At 36.9% G+C, this 10,008-nt stretch overlaps 1 protein-coding gene across 2 annotated transcripts; it reads right to left on the bottom strand.

Moving 5' to 3' along the window:
• Positions 1 to 2,497: 2,497 nt before the first annotated feature.
• Positions 2,498 to 9,712, bottom strand: LOC105059131 (3-ketoacyl-CoA thiolase 2, peroxisomal). 2 transcript variants are annotated; one of them, XM_010942348.3, is made up of 14 exons: positions 9,529 to 9,712; positions 9,141 to 9,217; positions 8,175 to 8,259; positions 7,949 to 8,075; positions 7,766 to 7,864; positions 7,614 to 7,681; positions 7,392 to 7,499; positions 7,226 to 7,303; positions 6,691 to 6,823; positions 6,489 to 6,585; positions 5,189 to 5,312; positions 4,993 to 5,101; positions 2,997 to 3,080; positions 2,498 to 2,870 (listed from the first exon to the last, which is right to left on the bottom strand). In XM_010942348.3, exons 1-14 carry the CDS (start codon positions 9,613 to 9,615, stop codon positions 2,761 to 2,763), a joined length of 1,386 nt encoding a protein of 461 aa, XP_010940650.1. In that variant the 5' UTR covers positions 9,616 to 9,712; the 3' UTR covers positions 2,498 to 2,760. The 2 variants fall into 2 exon arrangements, with proteins under 2 accessions (XP_010940650.1, XP_073105957.1); XM_073249856.1 differs by having other exon boundaries at positions 2,631 to 2,870; positions 2,975 to 3,080.
• Positions 9,713 to 10,008: the final 296 nt, after the last annotated feature.

Below are 10,008 nucleotides of genomic sequence, written 5' to 3'. Positions count from 1 at the left end.
CGCAACTTAACGAGGTTGACGTATCTTACACTAGGCTGAACCCTGATGGATGACAATAAAATACTTGTAGTGATGCCAGTTTTAAGATTTTTTTTTATAGAAATATGCACCATTTTTTGATCCATCAATCACACCTATTGCGCCTTTTTTTCTGGCTGTGCCATCTTTTCTTTTGCAAGGTAAAGAAGATCCACTAAAGCTGGCTTCAACAAACTCAGTTGGGAGCAGTCCCAAAGGCACACGAGTAGAGCTATTCTTTGGGAAATTTGGGAGAAACCAGCAGAGTTGCTCGTCCATTTCAAGCATATTCTTTATGCTCCATTCATTTGCAATCCTCACGGGAATCTTCTGATAATCCCTTAAAAAAATCTTCCGTAAATCTCTTTATTGCACTGGGAATTGAAAACCCCTCACACCATTGACTCCTATTGTAAGCTGGTATCAGATGGTCTGGACCCCATAATCCGTTCCCTCCAGATTGAGTGGTATACACTTGTACTCGAAAGAAACAAAATTCCAAACTAGCCAAATCGAATCACAATAGATAAAAATAATCTGTTGGGTGATACAAAGTCCTTATTATCTTTTGAAAAGAATAAAGGCTTGTTTGTCCCCTACCTATGCTGATTCAAGGCAAACAATGTGGGTGGTTTAAAGGGAACGCAAAAGCCTAAGTAAAGCATAAAGCCGTGTTTAAGTGGTGTGGGTAGTATGATTAAAGGAACCCATGTTGGAGGTTATGGAAGTACGCATCCAAGATAACTTTGAAATTATCATTTATAAGCTCTTCTGCCGTGTCTCTGTTCCACGAACCTCTTCTCTCTCTCTCCTTAAGAAGTGCAAGAATAAAGAATATCTTTATGAAACCACGGATTATAAACATTTTTTACTCTTCTCCTTTTATAAGTTAAGGCCATGCCACTAAAGATTGTATCGAGGAATGGAATCATTAGATTCAAATTAAATGGATCATGTGATGGTCCTACAATATCATATCATCACGACTCGCCACCTAAGTGTCTAGTGCTCCCTATTTGATTCCGAGAGAGATCTAGCTTTTCAATTACGTGCTAAGGTGGGGGAGGGGCCAGTTTGGGTGTCCTCAAGATAGATTGGAGAAACCACTTGCCATCGAGCTGTGTCGCATTCGCCTACAGAGGAAATAAAAGAGCCACTCAAGTGGAAACTACAGCACTAGCTGCAGATGTAACTTGTTAATATTAAATAAAGAAGACTTTTAAAGAAAAATTAAGTAAAGAATTAGATAAGATACTGGGATTTCTCCCTTGAAAGGGGGTACAGCGAGGGTTTTTCTTCTCCCTTAATTGAGGACGGCACTCCCTATCACATCCCACTCCGAAAATAATACATAGTAGCAACTTGGGTTGCATTAATCTGGCTTGCTCCAGCAGAAGATACGCCATGCTTCAATCTAGTAACTTTCAAGCTACACAACAAGATGCTTCTGTTTCCGAGAAGTCATGTTGTCCTATCTTCTTGGAGCCTCCTTGGGGAGATTCCGAGATCTTGTCAAGGCCAAACAAAAGACGCCTTTTTTTTTTTTCTTTTTTTTGGATCTGTTATTTTATGAATACAAAAAATTATCTAAAAATATATTTTTTTAAATAAATATTTTTAAATAATATTTAGATAAAAAATAATTTATTTATATTTCAAAAAGAGATTTCAAAATTTATTATCTATATTCTTTGCATTACTATTTTTTTTACATCATTACTTTTCTAAATAAATTGTTTAAGTTTATACATATTTTTTTTAATATTTTTTTATATTTTTTTAGATTTGAAGAAAGTAGATAATTTAATTATTAAGGTATTAGAAATAAGAATGAAATATCTTAAGAATAAAATTAAATATCTACATTACAAACTAATAGAAAAATAATTTTATCACTATTTAAATGAATAAAATTTTTTCTCATTTTATGAATAAATATTTTTTAAAAAAATAATTTATCTTAAAAAAAAATAAAAATATATGTAAATTGATCAATAAAAAAATTGATCAATTTTTTTATAAATTTATCTACTAAAAAACAGACCTTAATTGCTAGCTGAGAGATTCCAAGATATCTATATCTCTCTAGCATTTCATGCATAGAATTGACTTCCACGAGTATTTACGCACTTGAGGATTTAACCTCCTATGGCACCGTATTGTTTTACATTCACAATGATACACACTCAAAAACAGAAACGGTATTAACGGTAGTTTTTCTTTCTTTTGTTTTCTTTTTACTCTTGGAGCTTAAGCCCCCTCTGTTTACTGATGCTAACGTCTGCATTGGGCTACGTTCAGATATTGTCTACTGTTCATAGTTCTGAATAAAGTTTTCTGTTTTACCAAAGGAAAAAAAAAAAACGAACATACGGTAAGTACCATATGGGCGATAACTAGAAAGATTGACAGCATGAAACCGCGAGCTCTGAACCAGTCGTTCAAGAGACTTTGAACTACAATCAAGAGAAAATGCAAATGGAAATAAGAGGTTTAATTCACGAGTCACAACTTGCAAAATAACATCCTACATCCGTTTCATGTGGAATATTTTAATACCTACCAGCAGCAGGGAAACAGTAAGGAACCAGACTTGTACGGATTTCCAACTCTGGAAGGCCTAAGATGTATTTTTATTATTCGAGAAGATCTCATCAGATCAGCCAAGTCTTGATCCGGTGCATCCCAACACTTAATTTATTAGCAGTATTACCGAGTTCATTGAGATTTTGATGGGTGGGTCTATAGAGCATCCTTGGACAACAGGTTCTGCGATTGGATCTTCCGAGTGTTGCAGAGTTCATCGACTCCATCCCCTCTTTCAAAGACAGCTGCAGCACCCATTCCCGAGCCTGCATATATAACATGATAGATAATTGGTCCACTCAGCACTGATAACTTGAAGAAAAGAAGAAAGGAGGAAGAGAAGAGTAGGGGGGCGGGGGGTGGTGCAGACACGTGCGAACAGAGAGAGAGACCTATGCACATTGTAACCACTCCAAAACGGCAGTCTTTGCCCCTGCGCTTCATTTCATTGAGCAGGGTACCGACACATCGGGCACCTACAAAGAGTAAAAGCAAGCAAAGTGATCTCTCCGTTCCTGATGCAAATTTAAAATAAAGGAACACAATAAAATAAAGATAGCATAGCATATGCTAGCAACTCTTCAGCAGCAAACAACCATTGAGAAGCCTCCCATAGCTACATCAAAATGTTAACTGCAATGCATAAACTTGCATATCTGAAGTTTCATCTTAAGAATTTGGAAGTGCTGTTTGGTCCAGCACCTGAATTAGGCAAAATGACAAATATTCAGTGAAACAATCAAAATAGCAATATCAGTCTATGGTGGGGGCAAGAACAGTTTCGAAGGTAAAATTTTCAAGCCAGTCTTCAGGTACTAGGATCCAGAAGCCAGTCATTGACATACAATATAATATTGAAGTGAAGACGGCGCTATACAAAAACAAGAACTTATCATTGGTTGGTCAAGACTTTAGAATGTAATATGTGCCAATTGTCCTTGACCCTAAATGACTGCACTTTGTGTGGCACATGAAAGATCACATCAACAATTGTTGACCATCATCTTTTTGGTTTCCTAGAGATTAGATGGATAGCAAATGAATAGGTTAAGGAGCCGTTTGATTTTTTTTGTTCTTTCTCTCTCCCCTTTTTTTTTGTTAGGGGGGGGGAGGGGGGCGCGGCGCGCGGTGGGGATATGAAGAATATGAATCTGTAAGGACAATTTTCTATTTATTAGCCGCTTAATACTTTTAACTACCCATTACATCAAAACACCATTCCTTTTACCTCAAACCACTATTCATTGCTGCCTTAACTCTATAAAAACAACTAACAGTCATCTAATCCTTGTAAGTTTTTTTTGTACCGCAATTTCATTAATTACTTTGATCTGATGATACAAATAAATACAAACAGGTTTTTTATATGAACTTAGTTACAGAAAATTCAAAATCCCAGGTTATGTAAACATTAATTAACTCATATCCTTGCCCCAGTCCACTATCTGGCCTCATTTACTCAATTCCGATCAGTCTTCAATTACCAATCAAGAAAAAAAAATCCAAGAAATAATTCAAGCTGTTTCAACAGGTCAAGTGACCGGCAACCTGAAGTCCTCTTGCACGTTTCCATTTTTGAGTCTAACTTGCATGCATGGTTGGCCTTTTGACTAAAGGATTTATACTGCGGACCATTATAAACACAACTTGCAACATATTCTAAATTCAGCAGCACATGATAATTCTTAACCATAAGTCAAAATCAAACCATTGTGTCTTGCTCATGAAACTGTTTACCTTGTAATCTGATGATGTATTAGTAAGAGATCTCTGAAATATTTAATATTTGTCATAATATTTTTTTTTTAAATATTATAGATCATAAATGATGGTGTGTATTTTTCACTTACATGACCTGTCATTCTTTTTTTCAGAAAAATATGAAGTCCATTTTTTGTCAATGCATGAAAGGAAAGCTGTACTATTATCCTCTAGTGCAAGTGCAGAAATCAAGTTGAGAGTGAACACAATCATATGTTTGTGGGCAAAGGTCATTATAGGCCAATACTAACTACCATATACAATAATCTATATGCTATATCATCAGATCAAGTAACCTGAAAAATAGTGGTTCCTGACATTATCAACTGTGCATGAATGCCTTCCCACTTAATTTAGAAATTCTCTAGTTAAATTAATGTAGAGTTATATTGCATTACTAATGCCATAATGTACCATTATATCCTCAAATAGTTATGGTGACCAATTAATTTAGATTTAGCACGTCAATTGTATCATTGTAAGATGCAAATTGCAAATATGAATGAAGTAAATCAACACAAAAATGTGTCCAGGATCATATGTTATCTGGTAAGGATACAAAAAAGTGTGATCCCTATGAAATATGAGGTACCTCCTGATGATCAGTTATGATCATTCGGACATTACCTGTTGCACCCAATGGGTGCCCAAGAGCAATTGCACCTCCATTTACATTTACTTTTGCTGGATCTAGCTCCAGCTTCTTGCAGCAATAAACAAACTGAGAGGCAAAAGCCTACATAAAAGACAATAATAAGATTCAAATCAATTTCTCATTAGTGAAATGTAGAATACGATCAAAACATTCTCACTAAACTATTACCTCATTTAATTCAAAGAGGTCAATATCTTCAATTTGAAGACCAGCAGATTTTACTGCAGCAGGTATTGCGACAGCAGGACCAATGCCCATTACAGCGGGATCCACACCAACAGCAGCAAAGCTCCTACATGGATTATAACATAAATGTTGTACTCTTGTCCAAGAAAACATCAGCAAGAATGTTGTTAAATAAAACCCATAACTTAATGGACAACTTCTGAACAAGATGCCTGGAGCCAAAGCATAATAAATCAGAATCAAGACAAGATGGTAGGGACCATGTCTGAAATAGCAAATCCAAAACAAATATTGGAGATGACATATAAATATGTTCACAACAAGTTAACAACTTCTGGAGAAAACAAGAAGAAAATTCTAGTAAACTTATCCTATGTATAAAGGATTGACTTTATCAATAAACATTTGCTAGGGTCTAAGAATGTGGTATCAGAGTGCACTAGAGGATACTGCAACATGGACCCTTTTGGGGCTGACTATGGGCTCATCACGATGTTTGTTATTGGATTTTGATTGGATTTGGATCCTTAGTTTGGCAAGATACGCCGGGGCTTAAATGAAAGAGTGTGTGAAGACCCATGTAGGGGTGGATTTGATCCTCTATTGGTTATACGCTGGGTAGATGTTGGATACTTACACAGGACAAGGAAGGAACCTAAATAACACCTAGCTAGTCTTTGTGGGTAAAGTCCTAGGTCATTACACTTCCCATGATGCCAACACTCTCAATTGGTGCGGAACCTTGTGAGCTCTTAGGAAGAAAAGGTTTAGCCATAAGACCTAAAAGACAACTTATGGATAGGAAATCCACCTATTGATTATGGAATTTTAGCTCATGCAATCAGGGAGCAGTCCTACACTGCCTTTGACTCAGAAAAGAGTTTAGCTGAAAAAGTAAAAGGGAAAGATATGCTATATGAAAGGAAATAGTCTTTTTTTAAAAAATCAAGTAGCTGCAACTATTTGATGCTAGCTAGTAGCATTTAGGATAACCAAAAAGCCAAGATGATGAATTAATTGGGGCAAAATCAAAATTCTTAATACTTGAAATTATGCTAACATGAGGGAACATAGTTAAATAGCAACACATAAGCTCAGCTACATGAGATCGGTATGCTACAATGACTGAACCTAGTTAGATGAACTAGCATAGTCAAGAGCAATACATAATCTTAGCTACATGAGATGAACAAGCTACAAGACTTGGTTAACCTAGCTAGTTGAATCACTTTGTCCAAGTGCATATCGAAGTTGCTGACATATTCACGGGGGAGCATTATACCTGAATACGCCAAGTATGGGGAACCCCTTCTGCATAGCCACATCTCTCCTCATAAGGAGGACTGCTCCGGCACCATCACTCACTTGACTAGAATTGCCTACAATAACAACATCATAATGAACATCCATAGCCAGAGAACAACCTAATGCCTAAGCAAATCCACAAAAAAAAAAAAAAAAGAAAGAAAGAAATGCTTCAATACCAGCAGTTGTGCTCCCATCCTTTTTAAATACTGGTTTGAGCTTTGCAAGACCAGACAATGATGTCTCCGGCCGAATTCCATCATCTATAGAAATTGTTACTTGTTTTTCTTCTCCAGTTTTTGGGTCAACAATCTTCATAACCGAGCATTAAGAAGATTTACAAGAAGATAAGTTGAGCATCAAAAATAAAAATATTTAGCAAAGACACTGGTGTAAGCATATGCAGATGAATGCTCATTATTGTCATTCTAGAGCACTTTCTCTAATTTGTGGCCAATTAGTTTACTGCCAATGATGAAAGCACCACTGAAAATACTTTTTGGCTTAAAGAAATCAATATTTAATATCCATTAGCTTAACTGCATCTTGCATTTTACCACCAAACTATGTTGAATGTGAAATTATGGCAACTGCCATATTTCAACATGTCATCTGCATTGTCGACATTAAAATGTGGAACAATACAACCATCAAAGCAATATGAAACTTTTAAACATGGAAAACATCAAGATCGGACCATTCGCAAAATCTCACCTTCGTCGTCACAGGAATGATTTCATCTTTAAATTTACCAGATGCAGTTGCTGCAGCTGCACGCCTATGAGATTCAACCTGAACATAAATTTCGAGATAAGAATATGATTTTACATAAGAGAAGCATCATTATATTAGACCAAGTGAAAGGATATCCCAAACTCACAGCAGTCTGATCTTGTTCCTTTCGAGTTACACCATAACGGTGAGCAACATTTTCAGAGGTAATTCCCATGGGAAGGAGACAATCTTGAGCTTTTTGAAGTGTATTTACCTGAAACATACAAAAAACAAGAGCACATAATGGCCACCTTCAAATAATCTTATCCAAAATCAAGTAAGTGTGAAGTTTGCTGGCATCCGAAGCAACAAATAAATCAAGACATACTTTTGGATTTATTGACCCTTCCCAAGCAACTGAATTTGTCGTCATAGATTCTAGCCCAGCACCAATGCCTACATGAGTAAATGAAATTTTAGCACCTGGAGCTTGAAAACTCTAGTAAGAATGCTGACAAAAAATGCAGGACATAATCTTACCAATGTCATAAAACCCAGCTTTTATGGAAGCAGCAACATCGGCAACTGCTTGAAGGCCAGATGAGCATTGTCGGTTGACAGTTCTGACAGGAACAGTTTCTGCAGGGTCCAGAGAAATAGTTTATCTTGCTGGGCGTAACAAGAGATGTTAAATTGATATCAACCAAGGAAAACAAAAGATACCAGGGAAACCAGCGTAGAATGCTGCCATCCTACATTCATTTGCCCTTTGAGAGCCTGGTGCCAGGACAGTGCCAACCACAATATCACCAACTTCCCTTGGATTCAGTTTAGTCTTGTCCAACAATGCCTGTTACATAATTTATGGATGACAAGCATAAATAAAATATACATTAGATGCTAGTAGTTTCCAAATAACGTGAAAGTAAAAAGCTGAAAAATAATAAACCTTAAGAACAGCAGCTAGCAGGTCCTCAGGGTATGTGTCCTTAAATCCTCCTCTTTTGGACTTGCAAATTGGAGTTCGATAAGCACTATATTGTATAGAGAAGAGAATGAAATTAGCCAGGAAATTTACAATTGTACTTCCAAGATATTAATGCAGAACATGATAAATTGTTGACATAAGATAGTACAGTTTCCTACCTGCTACGCTAAAACAATGACACAGGCTCTGATGCCCCAAGAAGCAAAGAATAAGATATACAAATCATCATAGAGTGATAGAACACATTGTCAACAAAGAGGATAATGGATACTAACATAATGTAAATACATTAGAAGAACAAAGGAATCATAAACAGAAACCATATATTCATATATGCTGCAGCTTAAGGTATGTGATTTGGGGCCTAAAGGGCCTTGAAGATGATCAGATACCATATTCTACTTTTTCATGGTAGTATTAAAAGCAGTACAAGTGTTCTTCCATTACCATCAGGGGAGGAAACATGTGAGAAGCAACAAAAGAAAGCAGAAGCGGCAGATGACCACAAATAACGAAGAAAACATGATATGTTGAGGACAAATGAGAAAATAAGTATGCTGCTAAGATGTCTGATTGGGAACGCCTAAATAACAATAACAAAATGAGATGACAAATATGCTATATTATGCTAACATGCCTAAAAGACATTAGATTTAATAATTCAGTCCTCTGCAAAGTAGGATAACCTTGAGATTTACCAAAATAAAAATAGTGATAGCTAATACAATCTTCTCTGTAGTATCCCTAATCCCATAAAACTCAGGCAAAATCCTTACTCCTTTCTCACAGATGTGTAAACAAATAAAAACTGCTTTTCTTTCTGAGGATCGAAACCACAGTTCCCTGGTGATTCATACCAGCTACAGATCAAAAGTGCCAAAATTTAAGCGACAACAGAACAGTTGATCAGATATAGAGACAACTTACGCCACAACAACGACATCATCTCCAAAGGAAGAACTCCTCTGATAGGCCGCGCTATCCCCGGCAGCACAAATAGAAGCCTGCGCAGAAATAACCGATTCTCTAATAATTGACAACACAAATAACCACAAAAGTACTAAAAAAGATACACAGAAAAAAGCTTCGCACCAAGAGTGATAGAAAAGAGAGATAAAAACGGAACCAAAACCAAGAAAACCTAAGACACAATCGAAAGATACCTAAAATAAATAGCCAAACCAAGAAAGACATCCGAGACGAGCCAAACATCACCGAACCTACCGGGATCGGTGATGAAGAAAGTAAACTCCGGCGATCCAAGAAAATTCAAAAAAAAAAAAAAAACAAATTCAAGAGGGAGGAGATCGATTACCGATAGCATGGGCGCATCATTGGAGGAAGAAGAAGGGGGCTGGAGGTGCTGAAGGAGGACTCGCTGTCTGTTGATCGCCTTCTCCATCTCTTCTCCCTTTGGTTCGATCTCTATTTGGAGGCGGCGTCACGCTATATCTCTCTGTAGTCCTCGGGATGGGCCGAGCGCTATTTATAGCGATAGGGGAGCTATCCGCCGATCTTCTGGGCAATATATATGGAAATATATAAATATTTCATCGTCCACCGTCCACGTTTCCTTTGGACAGATCACGCCATCCACGTTCCGCATCTGAGATTTTATGCGGACGGGCTGGTGGAAAATGATGACGCGGGATAGGATAACCGGATAAGGACCGGCGTACGGGGTGTGAACAGGAAAAAATTATTGGTTTGAACCGGCTTTACAGCGGACAATAAATAATTTAATTATTTTTCCCTATCCCTTTTGTTTTATATATGATAATAATATATATTAGCG

Source organism: Elaeis guineensis, chromosome 16 (assembly GCF_000442705.2).
Source record: "Elaeis guineensis isolate ETL-2024a chromosome 16, EG11, whole genome shotgun sequence".
In the NCBI taxonomy this organism is placed as follows: domain Eukaryota; kingdom Viridiplantae; phylum Streptophyta; class Magnoliopsida; order Arecales; family Arecaceae; genus Elaeis; species Elaeis guineensis.
Note: the sequence above shows the minus strand (reverse complement) of the source record. Positions and strands in the feature narration are given on the sequence as shown.